This window comes from Panicum virgatum, chromosome 1K (assembly GCF_016808335.1).
Source record: "Panicum virgatum strain AP13 chromosome 1K, P.virgatum_v5, whole genome shotgun sequence".
NCBI classification, from domain to species: domain Eukaryota; kingdom Viridiplantae; phylum Streptophyta; class Magnoliopsida; order Poales; family Poaceae; genus Panicum; species Panicum virgatum.
This window is the reverse complement of record NC_053136.1, coordinates 2,781,902-2,808,556: the sequence shown is the minus strand read 5'-3', so window position 1 is coordinate 2,808,556 and position 26,655 is coordinate 2,781,902. Positions and strand designations below refer to the sequence as shown.

At 49.5% G+C, this 26,655-nt stretch overlaps 2 protein-coding genes, 1 long non-coding RNA gene and 1 pseudogene across 3 annotated transcripts; 3 read left to right on the top strand and 1 right to left on the bottom strand.

The window, feature by feature from the left end:
• Positions 1–410: 410 nt before the first annotated feature.
• On the top strand, positions 411–4,900 carry LOC120712776 (annotated as a pseudogene).
• Positions 4,901–12,573: 7,673 nt separating this feature from the next.
• LOC120712721 lies at positions 12,574–14,226 on the top strand. Its single transcript, XR_005691003.1, has 2 exons — positions 12,574–13,724; positions 14,029–14,226. It is a non-coding gene; the product is annotated as an uncharacterized LOC120712721 (long non-coding RNA).
• Positions 14,227–14,557: 331 nt separating this feature from the next.
• Positions 14,558–16,670, bottom strand: LOC120712635 (protein FAR1-RELATED SEQUENCE 5-like). Its single transcript, XM_039998510.1, has 4 exons — positions 16,282–16,670; positions 15,687–16,144; positions 15,295–15,576; positions 14,558–15,212 (listed from the first exon to the last, which is right to left on the bottom strand). Exons 1-4 carry the CDS (start codon positions 16,637–16,639, stop codon positions 14,841–14,843), a joined length of 1,470 nt encoding a protein of 489 aa, XP_039854444.1. The 5' UTR covers positions 16,640–16,670; the 3' UTR covers positions 14,558–14,840.
• Positions 16,671–24,050: 7,380 nt separating this feature from the next.
• On the top strand, positions 24,051–26,251 carry LOC120712561. The gene is made up of 4 exons (XM_039998409.1): positions 24,051–24,825; positions 24,902–25,274; positions 25,345–25,470; positions 25,553–26,251. Exons 2-4 carry the CDS (start codon positions 25,133–25,135, stop codon positions 25,954–25,956), a joined length of 672 nt encoding a protein of 223 aa, XP_039854343.1. The 5' UTR covers positions 24,051–24,825; positions 24,902–25,132; the 3' UTR covers positions 25,957–26,251.
• Positions 26,252–26,655: the final 404 nt, after the last annotated feature.

Genomic DNA, 26,655 nt, shown 5'->3' with positions numbered 1-26,655 from the left:
GGGTACCGAAGTGAGTACTAGATCAAAGTGTAAAAGAAAAACAGGTTCAAGGGATCGGATATGACCTTTGAGTTTTGATTTGAGCGATAACCTAAGGCGGCTAATTCAGTATTTTGTTCATGTGTGCCAGCTATGTTCTATAGGGGATTGGAGTCTTTGCGAGACAGAGACAGACTGTGGAATAGATGCGAGAACACATCCGCAAGCAAAGCGGTGAAAGGATTCAAAGTAGCAGTAAAGGGGTTCCGGAGTACTATGAAGCAAAGAATATAATCCTTTTAGTGGAATAATGCCATGCTTGCATTGCGTGCCTAAGGAAAAGAAAGAGCGAGTATCGCCGTGCATTGAAGCTAGGCCAAAGCATTGCGATAGCTTGCGCCATTTATTGAAACAAAGCTAAGACACAGAGGTAGCACTAGCTGTTCTTGAAGAAACGAATGCATATATAATGCGTTGTTGGCTTGTGTCCGTCCTAGCTATTGGCGCTAACCGGATTATCTACCTAGTAAATAATTATCCAGTGAGCTAGGCGGAGCAGGGGGGAGGAGAGGAGAAGAGGGGAGGTGTGCGCCGGCGCCGGCGCCCGCGCCACCGCAGCCGCCGACATGGCTGAGCTCGCGTCAGGCGCCGTGAGCTCGCTGCTGGGCCTCCTCCGCAATGAGGCCCTGCTGCTCAGCCGCGTCGGGATCGACGTCGAGTTCATCAAGGAGGAAATGGAGAGCATGCAGAGCTTCCTGGAGCACCTGGCCCGGACGGCGCCGCCCGTCGGCGGGCACGACGAGCAGGTGCGCACCTGGATGAGGCAGGTCCGGGACCTCGCCCACGACTGCCGCAACTGCCTCGACCTCTTCCTCCAGCGTGGCGACCCGGCGGTGTACCAAGCCAGGGGCGGTCGCTGGAGCTACCTCTGGTGGGCTTTCTGGCTGCTGCACAAGGTTATCGCCCAGCACAAGGCGGCCATCCGGCTTCGCGAGCTCAAAGAGAGGGCACGCGACGTTGGCGAGCGGCGGTTCAGGTACGGCGTGGACATCCCCGGGAAGGCGGCGGGGACCTCCGCAGCACCACCGTCAACTGAAGCTGCTGCTGCCAGGCTTCTGGCCGCAGAGGAGGAAGACGACGACGACCTTCACATTGAAGCGGCTGTACTGGCCGACAGTTCTGATCCCCGTCGAATAGCTCTGGAGCCTTGCACTTAGAGGACTACTGCACCGATAAGCTAGCCGACTGGCTCAAGCTTGTGATGGAGCCCAAAGCCAAGAAGGCGAGATCAGGGATGCCGTCCATCGCCATTGTGACACTGAACAAAGAGGATGCGCGCAATGTTGCCCATGATAATTCGGTTGCCATGGGAGCCCTGTTCGAGCACAGGACGATCTTGGTTGACCTTCCCAAGGTTCACCTCTATTTTCTCATGCTGCGACCCTTTGATATTCTCTACTACATCCTGCGGGAGCTCGATAGTAGCAAACCGCCATCCCAGCAAGAAGGCACAGATCAAGCCAAGGAGGAACCGCAAGGCAATGCTGACAACGATATTGATGGTATCGTTGATGATGAAGAAGAGGAGGAGGATGACGAGGATGACGAGGAAGAGGAGGATGACAATGAGGACGAGGAGGATGAAGACTCAAGTGATGCCGATAGTTCTACTTCTGATGGTTGGCAAGTTGGCGAAGGTAAAGGGAATGTGCTTATAGAAATCATGGGAAAGATTAAAAAAATGAATGTAGTCACCAAGATTAAACAAATCCAAAGCAAGATTAAAGAAATAAAGCCCAAGCAGTTGAACATTGAGGGCGAGAGATTCATTGGAACCTTAGGCATACCCCTCATGGCTTTGCTTCTCCTCAATTCACCTAGCCATGGCCAAGTTGAAGTCGAAGGCATACCCCTCATGGCTTTGCTTCTCCTCAATTCACCTAGCCATGGCCAAGTTGAAGTCGAATCTAAAGGATCTGCAGAAGAGATAGACAGTGCAAGGGGCAAAGCTAGGCGTATATTAGAAGGGGACAAGAAAAAAATTACCAAGAGAATGGCAAAAGAGCTTAAAAAATATATGGAAGAAGATGACACCCCAATTCGTCTTGATCTTCCCCAATATGAAGCCATCCTACAGGAGACGATATACACAACTAGCAAAAGCAAGCCGCAGCTGGGGCAAGACATACCAGAAGCCAAACTACCATCAGAGAATGCAGACAATAGGAATAAACAAGAAGGTACAAATTCTACAATGGGCAAGCATCAAAACAAAGAAGAGGATACATCTGTGTCTATGGAAAAATTTGACACAAGTAAACAGGGTCAACAAATCAGAAGTGCCATTGAAGAGGCCAACAAGAAGATGAACAAAATCAAGAAGAATATTACAGAGCAGCTGCTGGTCAAAGGGATCGTGGACAAGATAAAAGGACATCTGAAAGATAAAAGGGTCTTTGTTATCCTCAATGATAATAGGAACTATATATCCAAATGGGAAGAAATCAGAAACGCTTTGAGCCTTTTGGTGGATTCTGTTGCTGGTGCAGTGATCATAACCACCACAAAGGATAGAGAGAGGGCTAAAAATTTTTGCTATCCACCTAGGGAGCCCATAACTTATTCCCTTGTTGGTCGCTACCATGATACTATCCTCCAGTTTGTAGGGCAGCGGGTGAATGATCATAGCAAATACAGTTCCAAGATTCTCAAAATCTTGCAAAAGTGTGATCCAAATGAGTTCTGCATGAAGATGTTCACACATGCTTTGTACTGTAATCCCAACAGGAAGAGTGAAGAACTGGACATGTTGCATGACAACCTTGAGGATTCAAAGAACCATTGGGCCACCAACAGCAAGAAGATATTCAAGTTCTCCTACAATGACATGCCTAGAGAACAAAAGACCTGTCTATTGTATCTAGCCATCTTTCCTCAATGTTACAACATCCAGAGATCAACCATAATAGGACGATGGGTTACAGAAGGGCTGATAACTAAGAAAGATTGGCAAACTGCAGTGCGTCATGGTGACCAATGCTTTGAAAATCTCATCAACCGATTGCTTATTTTGCCTGGTGTTATTAGTGCTGGAGGAAAGGTCAAGAGTTGTGTGGTAGGGGAGGAAGTCCACGGATTTATCACCAAGATCACCTATAAGGAGCACATTCTGGATCCACGCCTGTCCAAGCAATGGGCTCATCACTTCTCCATCTTTGGTGGTCTCCGACTCCGTGCCTCTGATAACCTAAAAAGGTTCTTCAAGAAGCTCCCTAAAATACCTCAAGTGCAATTGATAAAGTTGCTAGATCTAGAAGGTTGTGCTTGGTTGAGTAGTGACCATCATTACCTCAAGAACATCTGCAGAAACTTATTACTTCTCAAGTATTTGAGCCTAAGGGGAACAAATATTACCCATCTACCTAATGAAATCAACAACCTCCATGAGCTGGAGGTTTTGGATATCCGGCAAACCAACGTGCCTGATGATGAAACAAGAGATGTCCTACTCCTAAAACTTTGGCGTATGTTAGCTGGTCTTCCTGATTCAAGTACTAGCAGTCATGACACGGGTGTGCCCGCTACAAAGAACAATCCACTATTCACTAGTAGTGTCCGGATCCCTAGCAAGATCAAGAAAATGGAAAATATGGAGGTACTGTCAAATGTGAAGGCTTCACGAAATGGAGATGAGATAAAAGACATTAGAAAGCTATGGCAGCTAAGGAAGCTTGGTGTGGTTATCGACGACAAGGAAGCTCATCTCAGAAATTTCCTTCGAGTGGCCAGTGACCTGAAAGATTGCCTCCAATCCATTTCAATCACTATAACTGAAACTGAAAACAGAAGCGAAGGTACTCCACCCATGAAACCACTAGATAATAATACGCAGAAACGCTTGACACAATCTTCCAGGCATCTTAAGAGTCTAAGACTTAGTGGAACCACAAAGAAGGTGGAACTTCTACCATTGTTGGCCAATGAAAGTTGCAATGAACTTATGAAGGTAACTCTGAGTAGCACTTGCCTGAGCCAGGAAATTCTGAATTGCCTTGTTAAGGTGCCTACCTTACGCCATCTGAGGCTCCGGCGCAAGGCATACACTCATAGCAATTTCACATTCAAGAAGGATCAATTCCAACAGCTTAAATTCTTTCTTGTTGAGGGCCCCAACATGACTGACATCGTATTTGAAGAAGGAGCACTTCCTGAGCTTGAGAAGATCATCTTATCCTGCACCGACATAAAGTCTCTCCGTAGAGTTGACAAGCTCCCGAAACTGAAGGAGGTCGAGTTGAAGCACAATAAGCTCCTTCTTACACTATTTGAACATGCTAATCAAATTACCAAGGTGACACTCTATGATACCTTGCTGAAGCAAAGTGATCTACATATCCTCGGTAGCAAGCCAAATATGTCATGTCTGGTGCTCTTGGACAAGTCCTATGATGAAAGCGAGCTTATCTTCAACAAAGATCAGTTCCCAATGCTCAAGATTCTTATTGTCAAGTGTTCTAATATCACCAAGGCCAGCTTCACTGACAGATCTGATCCTAATCTTAAGAAGATCATCTGGTCCCTTAATAAGATTGAGTCTCTCTCTGGTATCAACAACCTTAAGAAATTAAAGGAAATTGAACTCAGTGAAGATCTTGTCCCTCATCAGGTGATAACAGACATTAAGTCACATGAAAATAGGCCTGTTCTTATAAACAAGAAGCCAGATCAACAAGACCAAGCAAAAGAAAGCTTGGGAGATGATGATGAATACGAAGATGATGCAAGGTTTCCAACTATCTCCTGGATCATGAAGAAGGGTCGGTGCTAAAGGTATCCATTATCCTTCGTCCATCCAATCATCACGGATTTTTCATGATTATTAGCAGCTTATGTATCATGTGCATGTTTGTGTGTGTGTGTGTGTGTGTGTGTGTGATTCTTATGACGGATGTGCCTGGAATAAACTGTGCACGTACATGTGTTGCGTACCTGCATCCATGCAATCATCTGTGCCACCATGAGGCTGCATGTATGCGGCACACTTGAGTATAACAGCTAAGCTGTGCCTATGCTCATGTATCGATTTGGATTTTCCTTGGTTCTTGTGTGCGGCTTTCCTCAAGGGGTGCACAGCATGTTGCTTGTATGTCTTGAGTACATATAAGTGTGTATTCTTTGAGCATATGGGGCATATGGCTGTTCCTGTGTTCTTTGATCTAGATGTGTGTGTGGCTTTCCTCTAAATGATCAGGTATATGGTTCCCTGTAATAAGAGCAAGATTTCACTTGTAATTTCAAGTACATTGTATGTGTTAATTCAAGTATCGTACATGTGTTATTATATTTTTATGCTCTATGTGACACCCTGTGTCACTACGGTGCATTTTCACCCATAAAGCATACCATGATGCATTTGTATACATATTTGTTTGCAATTTGGTCATAGCTTGACCGCATCTACTGTTTGACCAATAAAGCATACACAGATCTGAATTCTTGAACCAATTAAGTAGTAAAATTCAAACTGCTATGTCTTTAGATTTCCAATCGCAACTCACCAAAAACCTAAACTAAGGTTAGAACTTAGAAGTCTGTTAGACCCAACTATAGGGTCCATTGTGCCTTCCATATCAGTCCCTAGATCAGTAGCTGATACGTATAATTTTATAGAATGCCAACAAAAATCATACAATGTCACACTTTATTAATACAAAAGGATTCTTACATCATTGGTGTCGAATTCTTATGTTGGACAGCCAGCTTCAGGGATACTTGGGTAGTCGATTTGTAGACTGAGGAACGACGAGATTGCAACATGATGGTCACAAAGCACACATAGACACGAGATTTAGAGAGCTTCGGGCCACCAAGATGGTGTAATACCCTATGTCCTCTGTGGGTTTGTGGATTGATGGTGGGGAGCCCACTGACCGCCTTATATAGTCTTACATAAAATGGCAAATAGACCTACATACATGAGGGAACACTGAGAAAACAATAGAGAGAACCACAGTGGAAAAGATGTAGTTCAGACGTAGCCCTACATGCCTTAATTGACATCCTCAGGGTTGATCTAGTCATACTTAGGAGTTTCATATGGAAAAAAAAATACAGTAGATATATGAACACAAACGTACTCTGTAAGCCCTAACACAAACAAAAGAGGGAAACCATGCATAGGGTTATAACCAAGGATGGGCTTGGATTTTATTTTGTGGAAAAGCTTGATTTTGATGCAAGGGTTTGTTTGTAAAAAAGCAGTTGGAAAAACAGCTTTCTAAAACTAGGTTTTGTCAAGTTTTATTTTGTTGACCTTGGGGGACAATAAATCCATCCCGCATTCCCAAGTTTTATTCTATCCTGGCAGACAATCAGCTCATGACTCACATCCGGCATCTTTGAAAACCAAGGCACCAGCCCTAAACACACAAGCCAAGGAATACTCACACCAGAACTAATTGTGGGACCTGACCATAGCACATCCTTGACCGCGGACCATGGTTATCCGGATATCTTTAACTTTGTAGAGTGTGTACACTTTACCCACACAATAGAGGCAACACATCCAACAGAGCTACCAATGGAGCGCGCCAAACAAAGTCTGTGCCCAACCAAACATTGTAGATATCCACCCACAACGACACTACTAGGGGCCATGACTTTCAACAACTATTGCATGCATATCGTATTTCAAATTCATTTTATGGCTGGACCACAGTACTCACATTCCTGGGTCTGCTCCTGGATTCCCGTTGCCACCGCTGGCCTCCGGGTGAGTACAAAACTAAGTCGGTGAAAAGTGAATTAGGCCATTCCCGTTTGTGACGTGTGGTTGTACGAGTATCGCTAGGTTGAAATGTTGAATGTCACCATGAACAGGTCCTTATATGACTGAGGCAAGTGTCTCCCAGCAGTACCTCTTCAGTACATGCCCAAGGTAACCCACTAACATGAGGCCCTTACTCGCCCCCACCAAAACAACTTTTCATTCCACCCAAATCTTATTATCACCATCCCACCCAAGTTTTACTCACACACACACACTACCAAGACACACGCATTTTTTTTTTAAAAAAGTTGTGATTGAAGTATGTGTGTACCCAACTCAAGGTTTCTCCGAAGAGAAAAGACCTAAGCATAAATCTACTAATTAGGGAATCATCTAGTCAATTAAATATTATTTGAGCGGGGTAACCTAGAGTTCCAAGGTCAGAATAATTCAATCATAAATGTAAGGACAATTCAAGCAAGGTCATAACTAGCACACGCATATACTTTACATTAAAAGCATGCATATATATAATTTTGTAAGTCGGCTCTACTAGGTTATTGTGGTGATAAAACGAGATCAATATGACCAAGGAGTGTTACGACTTGCGTACTTCTCAGCCTTCTTCATGTCCTTCCTCATAGTTCGGGTCTTCACCTTTCTTGTCAAGCGCTTGATCGTTGTCTAATCGCAATAAAATGCCAAGTTAGTAAAACATCAAATAAATCGAATGTAAATCCAAAATTTAAACAAATTTCCAATAAGATCCTAAAATTATGAAACTAGATCCATTGGATAGGGCTTGAGTCAGGGATTAAGGAACCACCGGCTAGTAAATTTATATGGCGGGGGATTGCACGTCGGGAGCTGGATGGTAGCACAGTGGACACAGAGGGTTTATACTGGTTCAGGCAACGTGCCCTACATCCAGTTGTGGTGTTCTTCGTGTTAATGCGCTCAAGGGGGGTGTACAATGGATGCAAGGGAGAGCCGTGAGCTCAAGCCTTGGTGCGAGAAGTGTGCGTGAATCCACTTGTTGCTCTAGTGTGAAGGTGATGTCGTGTATGTTGGTCTGATCGATTGCGCTACGCATGGGAACGGGGCCTCCTTTTATATGCGAAGGAGGGCCCAATCCTTACAACAGTAAAGAACCGGGGTCAGGTGCGTCCCATCCCAGCTTACTGCTTGCGAGGGGATTACGGGAGACGTCATCCTGGAGGCTGCTACAGTGACCCACGTATCTCTGGGGTAGGCATATGGCACTACCGTCTGTTCCGTAGCATCGTGGGCTATGTACGGTAGCGGCGTTGGCGACGCGCGCCGTCCGCCCTCGAGCGTCCCGCTCTGTCAGCGTACAATGGACGTCCGGGGCGACGTGCAGCGTAACACCCCGGCCTCCCGTATTCCTCACGTGGGGGGTCCCACACCGCGTAGGCAGCACACGCAAGGTTCATGGGGTAACCTAATGATCAGGCGAGCATTGTTAGCTGGAGCGAACCAGATAGCTCGGGCGTGGCGGAGATTGCTCGGGTGAGGAGGAGATCGCTCAGGCGAGCGCCTATCGCTCGGGCGAGGCGGAGATTTCTCGGGCGAGCGGGGATGGCTCGAACGGGCCACCGGCTTGGCACACGATCCTGGGCCTCGAGGCCCACGGACTCCCCTCTATAGCGACTCTTTCGTTCTTGGGCTATAGCGGTATACACTTCATCGGTGGGCCTTTACGTCCTCTGTGGGGGCCCCTGGTCTACACCCGCAACAGTAGTCCCCGAGCCTTCAGAGGAGTTGACTCACTCCTGTGGAGGCTCATCGTTCAATCGGGAAAGAAATAACATGCGCGCAAGCGCATCCTATAGGATGTAGCCCCTGAGCCTTCAGAGAAGTGGTACACTCCTGCGGAGGCTCATCATTGTTGTTTGGCGTGTTGTCCTAGCGTCCTCGTTCACCCGAGGGATTCCGTCTGAGTCGTTTTACACCCTCGCGCACTTGCTCGGTCAAGTGGAGGGGTTGAGCTTCGTACCACCCTTTGCCTCGCTAGCCGAAGAGTGGCGCTCATTGAACTACTAACGGATTATCTGAGTGGGGCCCCGATCTTCATCCACTGAAGATCGACATAGGTCGGCTGGCGTCCGACCCCACTCTTTCGACCATCAACTCGCGAGACTACTCGGACCGTTCGATTAGGTCCGAGCGGCTTGATGCCCCTCCCAGGGAGGTACTCAGAGTAAATGGCTTGAAATTCAGACGCAGCTCGCAGAGTCCTAGGCAATTGAGTGCCGAGGCGGAGACCGCTAGCGGGCCCTCCCCTGACTGCCCCTCGTTCGAGTGGGCCTGGGGCGACTGTCGTACCCTTTGCGGGCCAGCCTTCGAACCCCAAAGCGAAATGGGCCGTCGGGGGGCGAGCCCCCGAGCCCAAACTTACCTTTGCGGCCCGCCCCGAAAAGGGGAACCGCCCGCACTCGTTCGGAAGGGGCGCGTTCAGCGGGCGCGTGCGGCCGCAGCCCGAGGTTTAGGCAGTGTGACGGGACATCGTGCAGGTGCCTTAATGGCGACGAGACGCGGCGTGTGTGAGATTCCCGTGCCGTTTCACCCGCGGCAACCACGCTCCGGTGTTTTTTGTCTATAAAACGAAGGGGAAGAGGGGAAAAGTAGTACTCACCTTCGTCCGCGTCGCGCCCGCCACCGTGCTTCTTGCGGTCCAGAGATCTTAGCATCCTCGACACTTCACCGCCGCGACCCACTTCGCCGCCGCGACCTCGCTTTCGCTCCCTGCTCCCGGCTCTCTGGGTCCGACTCGGGCATCCTTCGCTCGTCGTTGCTGTCGCTCCAGCACTCCGTCTCGCCGCCGAGCTTTCTCGGGAGATGGCTACGTGGGGCCGTTCCTCTGTCACGGCCGCCCAACTCAACGACCTCGTCGAGCGGGGCCTGTTGCCCGCCCTCACTCCAGCGGAGGAGTGGAGGGTCCCCGAGAATGAGCCGAGGCCGGTGCCGCCGCCGGGGTACATCGTCTCCTTCCTCACGTTCCACGAGCGCGGCATCGCGCTACCAGCGGACGACTTCTTCCACGGGCTCCTGTACTGCTGGGAGATCTGCCTCCACCATCTCAACCCCAACAGCATCCAGCAGATGGCCATCTTCGCGGCCCTCTGCGAAGGATACCTCGGCATCGAGCTGCACTGCGACCTCTTCCTCTACTTCTTCGCCATCAACTTGACGAAGAAGGATGGGCGGTGCGTCCCCATCGGCAGCGCCGGCATGGGGTTGAAGAAAGGCCGCGGGAAGGACTACATCCCTGTTGGCCTGACGACTTCCAACAAGGGGTGGCACTTCTACCACAAGAACGTCGGACTGAAGCTGCTGCCCTCCTTCCACGACATCATCTTCGAGTGCCACGGCATGAACTGGGGCTGGGGGCCGACAAGCGACTCCTGGCACCAGTTCGCGGAACACCGCAGTGCCATCACCCGCCTCGCGCAACTGCAGGTAACCGGCGCCATCGTGATGGCCGCGTACAATCAGCGGGGTGTCATCCCGCTGATGAGGCGCCAACTGCGCCTATTCCAGATGGCCCCGGGGGTCTCCCTGGTCGGGACGACAGCCTTCGGCCTGCCGCCGAGCTATGTGGAGATCCAGCGGCGGCTCCGGGATGCTACGGGGTCGACGTCGCTAGTCTTCCCCTTCTACTTCACTCCAATGCACCCGCACGCGAATGCCTTGTCTTTTGTGAGTTTCCTCACTATTTCAATCCAATCTTATTGCTTTTACTGCCTTACTGACGCTGAACCTCTTGGTAGGACGACATTGCCCAGGGCGGCTACCTGATCAGCCGCACCCTGCAGCCCGAGGATGCCGACCGGCGGGAGATCAACCGCCTTCATGCCGAGAAAGAGAAGAAGAGAAAAGACGCCGAGAGGGCGCAAAAAGATTGGCGGGCCAGGCGGAGGCTAGAGCATGACAAGCTCTGCAGTAGGGGCTAGGTTGTTTTTTTCGACACGGAGAGCGATGAGAGCCCCGACGACGACGAGAACAACGACGGTGACAATGACAACAACGAGGGCACGTCGCTGGGAACCTCACGGGTGCTAACCGAGGACTGGGAAGACATCCTGCGCGACACCGACGCCGACGTACCCCCGACCCAACCGGAGGGCACATCCGCGGCTCAGGTAACCCAGGCTGCGATTGTCGTCGCCCCGAGCCCTGAACCTGATGCGACCCAGGAAAAGGGGAAGGGTAAGGTGCGGCGCGAGCCAACACCGCCGAGGAGTTCCCGGCCGACGAGGACCCAGCCCCCGAGTGCCGGAACTGGCTTGGGCATCCACGTCTCGCGAGGGGCCCCCGGTCAGTCGGGATCGGGGGTGCAGCCGAGCGGTGCTGCTCCGGCGGTGCCGACCAAGTATCGCTCATCGCAAAAATGCAAGCGCTTCGTGGGCAGGTATATTTCTCCTCTGGTGCATCCTGAATTTTATCTCCTTACTTTCATCGACTGGCTTCTCGCTCGCCATCTAGCCCGCAGGCTTCGGGTGGCCTCCGCGTTGTGCTAACGAAAAAACTGGCCATCGGCGCAATGAGGCCGACGCCCGCCCCGCCATTGGTCAGCCGCAAATGTTCTCATGTCCACCACATTGGATATCCCCCCTATAATATGCCATCCGATTCTTTTTCAAGATTCGCGCTCCGCTCCTACGTGGCACGCAGCAGTGCACTTAAACATGCTGACATCAGATTGGCTGCTAGCTTAACCTCCTTGCGGTCAACAATGTCTAGAAGACCCGTTCACATTGTACCTGAGTTTTCTGGATACGACTCTTCTTCTCCCTCCTCTTGCGGCCAACCTCCGACCAGATCTCCACCGGCTGCCTCCCTCTCCGCCTCCGGCGACCTTGTCAGCGACGAGACGGGGCGGGGCTCACCCTCCACTTATACATCTTCGTTACAGATCATATCTTGCTGTTATCGCCATTGCCATCGCCGCTCTCATCTCGTCGGATTTGTGACCTCGCACATCGGTCTTGTTGGCCACGGTGTGGGAAGTGACGCTCTCGTCGGCTTCGATCTTCAGGAGACATCGGTGAGCCTAAATAATCTTTTCCCTTTTCTAGAACTGGAGATGCTTTGTTCTGTTGTGCACAAATCGATCCACCACCACTCATCTCCGGCCATCTGTCCATCCTCACAACATCATCTTCGGCACGATCCCCTCCAGAACCACGTATCCTTCCTGTGGAACATATGAACAAATCCCTGCTGCTGCCTTCTTTTCAATCCAATATTCGGTATGTGTTGATGCTTGTTGCGCTTTTTTTTAATCCCAAGCAGAGTCCTGGTTGCTTTTGTCGGTACTACTACTCTCATCTTCCCGTCCTCCCCTTTTGTTTATTGTTCTAGAGTTCTTGCGGGTGATCTCGAGTTTTGTCTCTGATCGGTTGTGGATTCTTGTTGATATAGAGTTTCAGATTTTGATTTCTCGTACATACATCACATTGAAATCCAGATGGGCCGTCATTATTCAGTTAACTGCAGATCTGGTGCTGCTTGATTATCAGCTCTCCAGTGAGGATGATAACTCGGAGGTCAGATCCCATTATTTTGTTTATTTGTCTCAATTGGAGGTCACTAAAGTTTAACAATGTCATTAAAAATTTAGTCTGACTAATCAACTGGATATCATGTGGTTTTATGGATATGTTGATTGTTTATTTAGCTTTCTAAGTTACTGCATTAGTACACATTTAGGTGGCTTAACTAGTACTCATTTAGGTTGCATAAGTACTCATTCTAGTTGGTTATTGGATTTGTCAATATTGTCAGGGCAAAGGGGGAAAAAGAGTTAGCAGGTGTATCTGCTAGGTGTTAGCTTACCCGGTTGTTTGATCTGATTTCTAGGCTTGGTGATTGCAAGAAGTTAGTAAAAGAATTCAGGTTTGAGGGGATTGATTCACTTCCCTACTCTTTCGCAAATAAACAGAATGTTTGCTGTCCGGATGATGTACTGTGGAGGGTTGATGCATTTGTTGCATACCCTTGTTCTGTTTTATTCAAAAAAGTTGAAGTTTAGCAAGGAAGAAAGTGGCATGCATTCTGGGCTTCCATGTGGAATTAGAAAAAGTAGGTAACCGAGTGTCAATATGGGTTGGCATTTGGCAATGTCAGCTAACGAGGAGAGTTCATTCAAGCTTGCATTGTGGTGTATGTATGTTATGTCAACTTTTAATATCACTAGGTGCTAGGCTTGACTATGCATCAGTTGTTACTGGACTGCACTGCACAATCCTTCGATAGGGTCATATCAATAGTATGATTATGTACTGAGAAAGGCTACTTTGATGCAGTGATTAAGATTAAAACTGACCTCAATGGCAATACAAAAGTACCCAGTATTACTTGCACATTATTCTTGCAGCTATACAGTTTCCTTTATTTGTATCTCGAAATAGATATTCTGTTGCATATATAATTTTTTGTAGCATTGTGGTAATTACATATATGTCATAATGCGGCCCAACTTGTTTAAATTTCATAATTTAAGTATAGGTGTTGTACCATGACAGTATACACCTCAGTGTCCTTAGTATGAACCATGGTATCTTGAAGAAAGTTGTATCTTTCCGCATATTAAATGTTTTGCATCTGACAGAATGAGGCCTATGATCCGTGCCAATATTGTTCCTGTACCTTGGATCAGCCTGATTCTGTAATTGGAAAAAGCAAGGTGGTTGTTATTTCACATCTTATATTGTGCAGTTTTAGCAGGAATAAGTTGTGCACTTCAGTATATATCATGGTTCTCAGATTTGATTATTTCCTTTAAGTTTATTTGTACCACTTTTCCACTCCTAGTTACGATCAGCATTAGAATGATGCTACCATTGCTCTTTAAATTGGGAGGTAGATGCCACTGAGAACACAATCTCATTGAATGTTGCTTTTGGGGGAAGCAACTAGATCCCTTGCTCGATCATATAGAGTTCCTATGGAGGTATGTCTTCTCTCTCCTCTGTTCAATTGGAGATCTAGTTAGTTTAGACTGGATACAGTTTTGTATAACATAATTGGAGCATTATTTCAGCACCTTCATCAGTACAGCTTATGCTTATCCAGTACATCCTGCTTGGGAATTTGTTTTTATGGAATAGTGTTTTCTAAAATATTTTATATTGTAGTCATGTAGGATGGTCCTATGATACACTTTTTCTCTATTTTATTATATAGATAAGCAAGTTTTCTTGCTCTATATGGTAGATAAACTAAACTGTGCTTTTACTTGACACTTCCATGTACAGAAGGTGGAGGTCAAAGGACTACAATTCGTCTTGGCTAAGGGGTTCCTTGAAGCTCGAGGCTCCTCAATTTGATTCTTCACCCTAGGATGCTTAGATAATATTATTTTTTATTGTATTTGGATGTCCACAGTTGTATGTACTATTAATATGATGTGTTTGGAAATAAGAATTACATATAAAGATTGGCAGTTCTCATTATCATTTATTTTAAAGTAATCATTATGTTTCAATTAGCACTCATGTGGTAAACCTCATTATTGAGTTACAAGATGCCTAGCTCATGTGTACGTTACATCCACTCGCAGAAATATTGGAGTTACTCAAAATGGACCTTTTCGTCGTGATCTTTTACAGATAATTTATCAACTATCAGGTGCATTTTAGTATGTCGTCATGTGAAGGCTTGATACAAGACCAACTTGTTACTAGCTGTAATAGGAGGAAACATACACGTCATATACTTACTTGAGTGGACAGTATTAGTCCTATTTCAGTGTGTCAACATGTACATCATATACTCTACTAGTAGTAAATAAAAGTAGTGATTGTATACTGGACACAATGCTCATATTGAGTTCAAATTTAATAAGATTACAATGCGTGTATTATTGGTTCCAAATATAAAAGAGCATCAGTTTTACATACGCATACCGGTAACATAATTAAGGCAACTTGAACGGTTACTTCAACTGCATAAGTTCTAAAATGGACTTTGTTTTCTTCTTGGCTGGGTTCTCTTCCTCTGGCCACTCTGATGCTTTAGTGCTTGGATCATCGGCTTGGCACGCTGCAGATTTCTTAGTGCTTGCAATCTATGATTTTAGTCCTGTGTTTGGTGGCCTTCCACCGAATATTGTTCGGGGAGGACAGGATGTGGGCTTCGAGGTTGGCCAAGAAGTTGTTGCATCTTTAACTTCACCAATTTGTTGACCTGATGTCTCACTTACCATGGAATTGCCAATTACTTCTTCAATTGTTTTACCAAAAGAGACGAGTCGTCCCTTGTCATCCACCTTGGTAAGTTCACAAGCTTTTGCCAGAAGCATCTTTCTCTGCATATTATGCGATTGCTGCTCCAAGGCAGAAGATATCGATGTTTCTTTACATGGTATGTGCCCTTCCTTTGTCCATCTTCTCATTATGTTTCCAGCTGGGATTTCCATTTTGTCCAGATGGACGAGGACCTGTTTTTGTTTTATATAGTTTTCAGTACAATTTTATCATTGCAACACTTTTACAAATCCAATTTAATAATTCATCACTCACCTTGAGAGTATGGCGGCAAAGCATGCCCATATGTTCGTAGAAACCACATTCACAACTGATCTTATTATCTCCTTCTAGCTTCACCCTGAAATGCTTAGCATCTATTTCCTCTTCGTTCTTTGTGTCTACTAAAATGAACTCACTATCATTGATCCTCTTAAATATGGCAAATGATCCTGACTCAAATAGCTCATCACAGAATTTCTCATACATTGCTCTTGTGTACACCGTGCTTGCGTGGCGCTCTATTGGAACCCCTACTCTTAGCTTTTTTCTGAGAACCTGTTATAGGAGAGATTGGACCGAACAATTAGTGTCTGCACAGTTATTATCATGGTTTAGTGAGATTTACTCATGCCAAATATCATTTTCTATTTCTGCTTATCACATACCTGTTTAGTAGAATGCTGCTCTTTTCCTTCCTGGTCGTGTCTGTCGCTCTGCAGCTCATTGAATTTACTCACAAAAAGGTGCATTGGTGCAGCCCGTTGAATGAACTTTTTTAACATATGATTTGCGCTTTCACTCCTTTGTGTGCTGGTCATTCCAGCACAGAATATGTCCATGAAATATGGTTTAGCCCATTTGTCCCGGTGCTTGAACAACCTCTTCAAGTACTTGTTCTTGACAAGGCGGTATTCCTTTAGTAGTTTTACCCATTCATTCTCGAACCTTCTTATGTCAATCTCATCAGTTATTAGTTTATTGAATTCACGCTTGAACTTCTTACGTTTTGAGTAGATGTTCGCAAGCTTCTTTTTTGCATCCTTCAGCACGTGCCACCTGCACCATCTGTGCCTTGTAGTCTGTAGTGTTGATTTTATCGCCTTTGCCATGGCGGCACACTGGTCTGCATAGTAATCGACAATGTAGGTGTCAATCTACTTAAGCATTGCACTACTAGTTGTGATGTTTTCAGGTTGGTATATTTACAAGATAAAACTACTGGATACAATGATCTGCTGAGGATGATACGATAGGTTGTACCTGTTAGCATTGTCAGGGGAGCTTTACCATTCATTATTTCTACAAAATTTGTGAATGCCCATTCGAAATCAATTGTTTTCTCAGATGTTAGAAGCACCCCTCCGAACACTATTGACTGGAAATGGTTGTTTACACCAATGAAAAGACCAAATGGCAGGCTGTAAAGGTTTGTCCTGTAGGTTGTATCAAATGTTATGGCATCTCCAAAATTCTCGTAGTCCACTCTATTTTTACCGGTGCACCAAAGCATTGTTTTCATCGCGCCACTGCTGTCCATTTGGAACCTTACTTCAAGCCCAGGGTCAGTCTTCTTCATATCCTCCAAAAGTCCCATTGTCTTTCCAATATCATCTTTCATGTTTTCTTGGGACAGTTTTGCACACAAGGACTGTATAGACTCCTTTCTCATTGTTTTGCTTGAGGTTGCATCCGACACACCTAGGATGTTGCAGATCCTCCAAACACTTATATTGTTCTCCCTAAGCTTCTTAACCAAATCCTTTGTTAGTGGATCTATGTCACTATGCAATTTCCATTGCTTTTTTTCACCATAGCCTGCTGAAAATGGGTGGTTGTGTGTGTCAACCACCCTGCTGATGTACCATGAATGATCATTTTGTCTGAGAAGTCTGATCATTGCCTTGCATTCAGTCCTGATGGAAGCTGCTGTTGTGCTCTTGTCTGTTCCCTGCATATATTAAAAACCATCAATGAGTTACAAGTCCAATTTGAGAAATAATAGTGTTGTGTGTGCAGACAACATATATTAGTGTGCACCTCACACGAGCAGACAAAATCTTGCCTAGTTCTATACTCTTTGCTGTTCTTGCATCCTTTTTTTTCGAGAATGTCGGGGGGGCGAGTTGCCCCACCTTTTCATTGATCGAAGAAACTTGGCACAGGGCCAAAGCAGTAGTTTACAGGGGGGAGCACATGGTTGTCCAGACTGGACAAGCTGCTCCAAAAAAGGAAAAGAATGGCTACGCCATTAGGGCACTCAAAACATGAGAGCGCCAGGTACATAGGTGTAGTTTAAGAGTATGATCACGGAAGCGGTGCGACCATGTGTCAATGTCAGTCGCAATAAGCCGGAGAGTCGCCGCCGTAGAGGTTTCAAGGGACCTGAAAACTACGTCATTGCGGCGGTTCCAGATACGCCACAGGATAATAAGAAGAACATCATCCCAAACGTCAGCCGGAAGGTGCTGGGGGTAATGGCACATCCAAGGGGAGGCAGTCGTAGCACCCCTCGTCCCAATGGAGAGCGCCAACCAAATGTCTAGGGCACTGCCGCACCCGTAGAAGAGATGTTCTGCAGATTCAGTCGGGGTTGAGCAGGAAGGGCAGGAAGCGTCTTCATCATGCAGAATGTGCTTGTAGAGGAGGTTGGCTCGAGTCTGCAGCCGGTCGTTGCAGAACAGCCAAGCGAAGAACTTCACCTTGGATGGAATCTTTGTCGCCCAAATACGCTCACCATTGGGATCGAGTTCTCCAGCTGCAGCCAGGTACCTGTAAGCAGAAGAAGAAAAGGTCGCATCTTCGTGATCCCAGGTCATGACACGTGCATCCGTTTCAGCAGTGAGAGCTAGGCCAGCGATGAGCCCCCTCAGGGAGGCGAGTTCAAGGCTAGCCACAGTACTGAGCCGTGGTCGAAGGTTGAGGTTTAGGGATGGTTGAAGAGCAGAAGCCACAGAGTAAAAAGGACGGACCACATGGGAGAAGAGAGCTGGGAAATGGAGGTAGAGTGGACCATCAGGGAGCCAATTGTTAAACCAGAAAGAGGTGGAGGTGCCGTTACCCACTAGAACACGGGTAAACGCTCGGTACCGCTGGAGCTCGGCAACCACGATGTGTCGGAGGAAGGAGTCGTCTGGGAGACCATCCCCAAGGTCACAGTTGATGTCACGAAGAATCCAATCGCGCCATGGTAAAGGATCTGAGAGGTGGAGCTTGTGGACAAATTTGAGAAGCAAACAATGATTTTGGGTAGCTAAGTCTTTAATTCCGAGCCCACCTTCAATCTTAGGCAGGCAAACTTTGTCCCAAGCGATAAGGCAACGAGCACCCGAGCAGGTTTCCTCACCGGTCCAGAGGAAGGCGCGGCGACGGCGGTCAATGGCATCAATGATGCCTTTTGGGAGTAACAGGGAGGACATCCAGTAGACGGGGAGGCTGCTAAGGACAGCATTGGTGAGCACGAGTCGACCACCAGTGGAAAGCAATTTTCCTTTCCATCATGCGAGGTACTTGTCACATTTCGCAATAAGCGGATGGAAATCAGCATTGTGCAGTTTGGTAGCGGAGAGGGGGAGCCCGAGATAGGGCTGAGGGAAGGAGGATATTGGGCAGCCTAGGATATCGGCAACGGCAGTGAAGTCGCTCTCGTCCATGTGCATGGGAATGAAAGTGGACTTGTGGTAATTAATGCGCAGCCCAGTGGCAGCAGCAAAGTCATCAAGGACACCCTTGAGGATGGAAGCAGCAGGAGGACTACCACGGAGAAGAATCAGTGTATCATCCGCGTACTGAAGGACAGGACAGGGAAGGGAGGGAACGAGTGGATGTTTTAGCACGGCTGATTTGGCAGCAATGAGTTTTTTCAAAACATCAGCTACTATGATGAAGAGGTATGGTGAGAGTGGGTCGCCTTGACGGAGGCCACGTTTGCACTTGAACCAACGGCCAGGGATATTGTTCAAAAGAATTGAGGTGCGACCAGTGGAGAGGAGTGAGTTGATCCAAAGACGCCAACGATCGTCAAAGCCGCGGACTTGAAGGATTTTGTCGAGGCTCTCCCAACAAATTGAGTCGAAAGCTTTTTGGAAATCGATTTTGAGAACAATGGTGGGGGATTTGCGACGATGGCAACAGCTAAGAAGCTCGGCGGCATACACAAAGTTTTCGGAGATGCAACGCCCTTTGATAAAACCTGTCTGATCAGGGCCGACAAGGAGGGGGACAAAAGGCTACAGTCTGTTAGTGAGGACTTTCGCAAAGGATTTCACAAGAGTGGTTTGGAGTGAGATTGGACGGAAGTTTGCAGCTGAGCGGGCACCATCTTTTTTGGGGAGGAGGACAAGGAAGGCACGGTTCAGGCCGTCAAGCGAGAGCTCATGGGAGAAGAACTTGGTGAAGATATCGTGAACATCAGGGAGGATGAGGTTCCAGTAGGTCATAAAGAAGCTGGGGCCGAAGCCATCTAGACCGGGACTGGAGTTTGCATTCATACCGTGGAAGGCGCTGCTAATCTCAGATGTTGAGAAAGGGAGAGAAAGGGCACTAGGGTCCCACGTGTCCTGATCAGCATAAAGCTCGGCGAGGTCAAAGTTCCAGGAAGCGGGAGAGGAAGAACCAAGAAGGTTGGCATAGTAGGAGAGAAGGATAGTTGCTTTCCCATTATGGTCAGTGACTTCACGGTCGTCCTCTTCCAGCAATTGGATGGTATTTTTGCGCATACGGTGGGACGCATGGACATGGAAAAACTTAGTATTCTCATCCCCCTCGACGGCAACACGAAGTTTGCTGCGCTGCTTCCAATAAGCGACTTTTCCCATGATTGCGAGTTCAAGGGAATCGATCGCCAAGGTGCGCAAGTGTGCTTCAGCCCCGCCAAGCGGTCTCTCTTCCTCGAGGAGGTCGAGAGCATCAATGATGGCTTTGCAATCGCTCTCGCGCTGCCGATGGGGGCTGATGCGGCGGACCCAGAGTTTACATTTTTGATGGCATTTTTTTTAATCTCCCAACAATGCGTTTTGCTGGGTCATGATGGCTAAAAGAGCCCCAGGAATTGGCGATCAGATGGCGGAATTCTTCATGGAAGGACCATGAGCGGTCGTAGCGGAAGCAGGAAGGGCGCGGGATTGCGGTGGTGACATTGACAAGCAAGGGGACGTGATCGGACGTAAAACGGGTAAGAGAATTGAGGGTGGTTTTGGGATAGGTGGCGCTCCAAATTAGATCAACAAAGACACGGTCTAGTCTGACGAGAGTTGGAGTTTCACGCTTGTTGCTCCAGGTATAGGCGCGGTCTCTGAGTGGGATTTCAATGACACCCAGATCGTTAAGGGAGTCGTTGAAAAGAGACGCTTCATGCATGGAGAAGTTGGTGTTGTTTTTGTCGGCGGGAGAGCGGGTGAGATTAAAATCACCAAGAAGGATCTAGGGAGTATCAGGTGGGGGGCAGGGAGCGGAGTTCAGAAAAGAAGTGTGTTTTATCTGCAGAGGGTGCATAAATATTTGTGACGTGCAGGGAGGATCCATCGAGATTAAAGGAGAGAGTAACAGAGAGGGTGTTGGCTGTCCTGGTGACCGAGATGAGGGAGAAAAAGTTTGGATCCCAGGCAGTGATCACGCCGCCGGCGGCACCGATTGAGTCAAGGATGCAGTGAGAGCTTAGGCGAGAAGGAAGGAAGCTCCGGGTTTTACGGCTGTCAGGAGAAGAGAGTTTAGTTTCTTGAAGACAGGCGATAGCCACCTGCATAGACAACAGTTCAGATAGCACAGAATCACATTTGCTTTGCTCTCCCAGACCCCTGACATTCCAGGAGCAGTAGGAAAAGGATCGACAATTAACCATAAAGCAGGATGAGCTCCAATAACTAAGCTAGAAAGGGCCATCTATTAGGAATCTCAGTAACAAGACACAGAGTGACAGTACTGAAAAACAGGGGAGCACTACACATGCTCGAGAAGTCAAGGCCACGGCTACAAGACCAGAAGAAGTACTAACGAAGGAAAGATAAAAGGAGGAGAAAAAAACTGTAGTTCATCCGACTGCACACAATGCTAGAGGGCGCACACATGCTCCAGGAGGGGGGGGGGGGGGCAGGTGCCAAAAGTAGGCGAGCCTGGCCGATAACAGTGCCACGGGCCGGGAGCCACAAAGAGGCGGTGAAGCTTCATCAGCGGCGCGGGATGACCACCGCGTCCAGCTCCTGAAGGCGACGGCGAGCAATGCAGGAGCGACCCATCTTGCGCAGCTTGGAGACGGGAATGGCACTTGGGGCAGGGCGATGGAGGATCCCAGACTCCACCATCGCTTCAGAGAGGGAGCGTGAAACACCAGACATGTTGAGCTTGGCTTCCTTCACGCGGGACGCCTTGTCAACCGCACCCACATACACAGCGGGCTCCTTAGCAGCAAGGCGCGCACTGCGGCGCTCTTTGTGCACGCTGTGCAGGATGCGGCGCTTGCGCCCACGTATCTTGCGGCGCGAGAGCTCGTGGAGCTCCACGTCCTCCTCTACAGCAGGAGCTGGCTGCTGCAGCGGAGACAGGCGGGGGCAGAACTCCATCGTCATCGGGCCTAGCTCACCGACAGATCCCCCGTCGCCACAGGGGAGATCGATGGTGGCGCAGGCAAGAGCCCGGGGTAAAGTTGCGACCTGCTCAGAGAGCTGACGGGTGCGGATGCGAAGAAGTAGCATTGCCCGGAGGTAGGAAAGGTGCATCGCTGAAAATGAACAAGGGCGGGTGAGAAAGCAAAGGAAGGAAAAGAAAAGGGAGAGGGGGACACGAGGTAGACGTGGCTGACCTTGCGTACGAGTGCGGAATGAAGTGGAGCCGTACCCCCCACGCTGGTTGCCGGTACCAGCCCCGCTAGCACGTGGAGGAGCCGGGGGAGGAGGGTGAGCCCCCTGCGCGCCAGGCAGAGCAAAGCCGTAGACGGCGAAGTCGTAGTCGTACGGGTCGGGCATGTCAGAAGGCTGGGACCAGATACGGACGACATGCAGGTCGACCACGGTAGCCAGCCCGCCAGCCCCGTTGCGGACGATGAGCTTGTGGGGGACGGAGCCATGATGAGCAAGCTTGAGGACGACACGGATGTTGGAGTAGTCAGCGCCAGTGAGGCAGCGCGAGTCGATGCAGCAGGTGTTCCCAATGGAGGCGAAGGCGGCGCGGATGTTGGACTCGAACCAGTGCTCGATGGGGAAGTCGGTGGCGGCCACGTCGGCGAAGAAGCTGAAGTCCATGAAGAAGCGGTTGTCGGAGTTCTCATGCCGCTCAACAACAATACGGCGGTTGCCATACTGGAACGGGGATCGACGAACGATCTCCTCGCGCGCCTCGGGGGAGGGGAACTCGAGCAGCATGGCACCACGGGAGGAAGGACGCAGCAGGTAGTAGGGATCGCCAGCAACATCTTCGAGAGCATGGCGGATGACAACACCCGGGTTCACGGCAAGAGGCTCGATGTAGACAAAGGCGAACCTGAGGCTCCAGGTCATGGCGCCTGGAGGCATGAACACCTCAGCAAGGTCGTTCACGGCCGGCTCCACGGGAATGAAGGAGCCCGGGGATGGGGCAGGCGCAGGGGAAGAAGGGAGGGATGGCTCCTCAGGCAGCGTGTCGCTGCTGTCAGAACCGGACTCGATCTCCTCAGGATCGTCCGAGCTTGCGCCACGCACGGATCCGAACGGTCCGCCTCCGCTGCCACCCACAGCAGCACCCGAGCGGCGAAACGGGAACGGAGTGCTGCCCGGCATGCCAAGGCGAGGGAGAGTGGCGTCCAGGAGCCTTTCCTGACGGCGCAGAGCTTCACCCATCGCCCAGAGCCTGTTCTTGCATCCTCGCCCTATTCTTATTCCGAAACCTTTCTCCCAGGAGTATAAGTTGTAGAACTCTTTCGCCTCATTGCAGCTGTTGAACACAGTTCCTTTGTAAGGGAAAAATATTGGCTGGTCTGGCCGTTCAGCTGCAAGGCGTATAGCCTTTGTCACCGCATCTTCCTCATCTTCTGGGGCTATTCATTCATTTGGACCTTCACGGGCGTGTTTCCTGCATGAATTTAATACAGAAATATTTACAAACAACTCATTATTATTCCACATTGCTAATTATTGTGGCTTACCAGAAAAGCAATGCATCGAGTTGCTGCAGTACTACATGATCTTACGCAATGTGTCATGGAGGCAGTAGTATTCTAAACTCATTTTATCACTAATCGAACTAGCTAATATATCCAACATATTGCCGACATGAGCAATTCAAAAATATATCAAACATCTTGCCGCTGCATCTCTGACATAAGAAATTCATTATTCTCTTATATGCAGTAACACACATCAGCTAATTATGTTCATCTGACATCTATACAAGACGATTGATATGCAATTTCAAGGGATCACATATACAGTATATAGGAACTCACCCGCGACGTGGCCGTGGAGGAAATCCTCCTGCCTCACCACTTCGTAAGATTGCATTGCTTGTTGATTTCTTCTCCTCTTCGATTGATGCCTGGCAGCTAAGCTCCATGCGGCCTGCAGCCTTCGAGGCTTCAAATGCTCCGGTTTCCATATGCTCTGCACGAGCTTCGGCGCCCCAATTTTTGCCGCCTAATCCTCTATTTTCTACAGGCTCTTCTTGCACTCCGCTCATTCCCTCACCATCTCCAAATCCTGTAGTTTCCATCAGGTCTAGATCACGAATCCCTTCTCCATCTTGCATTTACAGATATGCCTACTGGCACTAGATGCAGAAGACTCTAGAAGCCTAGTTTCCTTCTAACGCAAGGTTCTCTCCTAGATAAAACCTGTTCTGGTGTGAAAGGCAATGGCCTATCGGGTTTTCTTGAGTTGACCGTTCAGTCATGGAAGAGCTGCCACTCTGTAAATCCGCGAGTATAATGATGTCCACGTCAACTTCGTAGGAGGTATTTGCACCAATCGCCAAGCAATACACATCTCATCCTGACCGTTCCTTGTGGGGTATACCTTATGAGGGGGATAGAACATCCGCTTTGATTGATCAGCGGAGGCGGAGATGAAGAGAAGGGGTCGGTTGATGCCGCAGCCGCGCCGCAGCAGACGGAGATACCTCGGCCCAAAGCGGTCGAGGAGCGAACAGGAGAGCGGGGGACAACTACGGATAATGTTGCGCCCCCACTCGTGGAAGATAGCTCGGGGACGCGCGCCTCAGTCGTGATCGAAGTGTCCGACGCCGAGGAACCGGCGGCGACGCGACTCGGGGGCCGGTCCTTGGCCAGGGCGAGATCGCGTCCGAGGAGGGCACGCGAGCGAAGGCGAGGAGAGACGCATCCACGGGGGCGGCACTCGAAGTGCCGGCCGACAACTCCACCGACGCTACCGACGCTGCTACTGACACCCCTGCCATCCTTGGAATTGCGGCAACGACGCTAGTGGTGGGGGGTCCTCCTCCCTCGTCGATCGATGCCACCGCTGCCTCGGCGACCACGCCCGTGGCGACTGCGGCGGTGGTGGTCCCGCCGCCCTACCCTCCTGAGGACACAAGCGGCGCTAACCCAGTGGGCGGTGGGGCCGGTGCTGAGGAGGCGACAGAGGGGACCATCCCCGGGGAGTGCAGCGAACCCTCCACGCCAGGACCCAGTCAGTTCCTCACGCCCTTCTCCTTCAGCAGGAGTACAAGCGTGCCGAACCCAATCCGGTTCTTTGCCCCGGATGCCCCCGACACGCCATTCTTCGAGCTGGACGACGACGTCGAGCTGGCCAACTGGGATGCACTGGAGAGAGGAGGACGGCAACTCATCACGACGATCCGTGATGTCCTTCTCCCGCAAGCGCGGTGCGTAATTTCTTGTGGTTTTTTACTTATCAGCTAACGCCTTTGTCAATTGTTTAACTCGGCATCCATCGCGCAGCGGTTTAAACAAACAAGCCTGGGGAAGTCCGGGTTCATTCGTGAGGAGCGGGGAGTCTGGGACGAGCTCCGCCGCGAATCGGAGCGGCGCCGGCGTTTCTCCGAGTAGCTGGTCCGAACTCGTCGGGAATTCGCAGCCGAAGGAGAGAGGCTGAAGAAGACTCTCGCCGCAAGCGCCGATGAGAGGCAGAGCCAGCTCGCCTGGGAACTAGCTATCACCAAGCAGGCGCTCATGGTGGAGCGGGAGCGCCACACGGAGACGGCGAGGAATGCCACCGCCTCGTGGAATCAGGCGCTAGAGAAAATCGCTGCAGACGCGGCGGACTTAAAGAGAGTCCGTAGTCTTCGGGACCGCTACTATCAAGAGCAGAACGGTAAGTCGTCTTCCCTTCTGCTCGGGATTTCAAATTTGATTACTGTTGTGTGACTCCATCACTCACGCAGAGGAGCGCGAAAAGATCAAACAGCTCGAGGGGGATCTGGAGGTCGCTAAGGCGACAGTGGCTCTGCAGTCCCAGGAGCTCCGAGACAAGGAGGTGCTCGCCGAGCAAAGCGCGGCAGAGATCCGCCGTAAGTGTCCCGCTTTCCTCGAGAGTTCTATCAAATTTTGGTTCATCATTCTCCGATTCACGATTCTTTCTTATTGGCGTAGGCCTTGACGGAGAGCTCGCTCAGGAGAAAAGGGCGTGTTCCGAGGCTCAAACGGCCGCCAACGTCCGAAGTGGGGAGCTCACCGCCCTTCAGTCCGCCACCGGACTTCTCATCGAGGAGCTCGGCGCGAAGACTTTCGCGGAGTTCAACGCCGCGACGGTAGCCGGCCAAATAGCCATCCTCGGAGATGTTCCGGCGGTGGTGAAGGAGGCGAAGGCCGCTGAAGCTGCGCGCGCAATCCTCTTCGGGGCGGAGGAGACCCTGGCGATCGCGCGGTCGCATTACGACACCTTCGCCCTACAGGAGGTGAGCGAAGGGTTCGCGCGGGGCTATACACCAGAGCAGATGGACGAGATCGCCGAACTGGTGAAACCTTTCGCCGAGCGCCTGGCCGGCCACCTGTAGGAGTCCTTCACCGCCGAGGCCGACGACGAGAAGAGCGACCTCGCTGAGAGCCCAAGGCAAGATAGTTAGGTCAGCTAAGGCTGTCCACAACGGCAAGAGCAAATTTGTTCCTCCTCCTCGTTTCCCACGCCCCCTCACATATTTACTGTCTATAGTGCGTCTACAGTGCCAAACAGTACATTTACTCCTTCATTTGCTCTCTCCACTGTGGACGGTCTTAGGGCGGAGCCTCGGTGGCTAGACTTGTAAATAAAACAAGTTTATTTATCAATGTATGATATTCGAAGTTCGCTAACTTTTTTCTGTTGCTCATTTTTTAAACACGCTATCCAACCTTCTCTTATACCCGATCCAAGAGTAATGCACCGAGCTAAGTAGTTCAGTTAGGAAGGTGACGTCAGATGCCATAGCCTCGGCAGTGTAAGCTGTCTTTAGTCCGTCCAACCATAGCCGACGCTAGATCACCAGGACAACATTCCTCCCAAATTTTGGTGAAATCAAAAAGTTGTCATCACGCCAAGGATTTTTAGCTTCAAGCGCGTGCCTTAACACCCTTCCAGCCCACGAGCGTGTCACAGTCCTATCACCGGGGTAGGACCGTAGGACCGGGGGACACTGGAGTCGAGGAAAGAAACGAGAAGTAGATAACGAAAATCGAGTGTCCCCAGCCCCCGAGTGTATCGCGACCGTAGCTCGAGC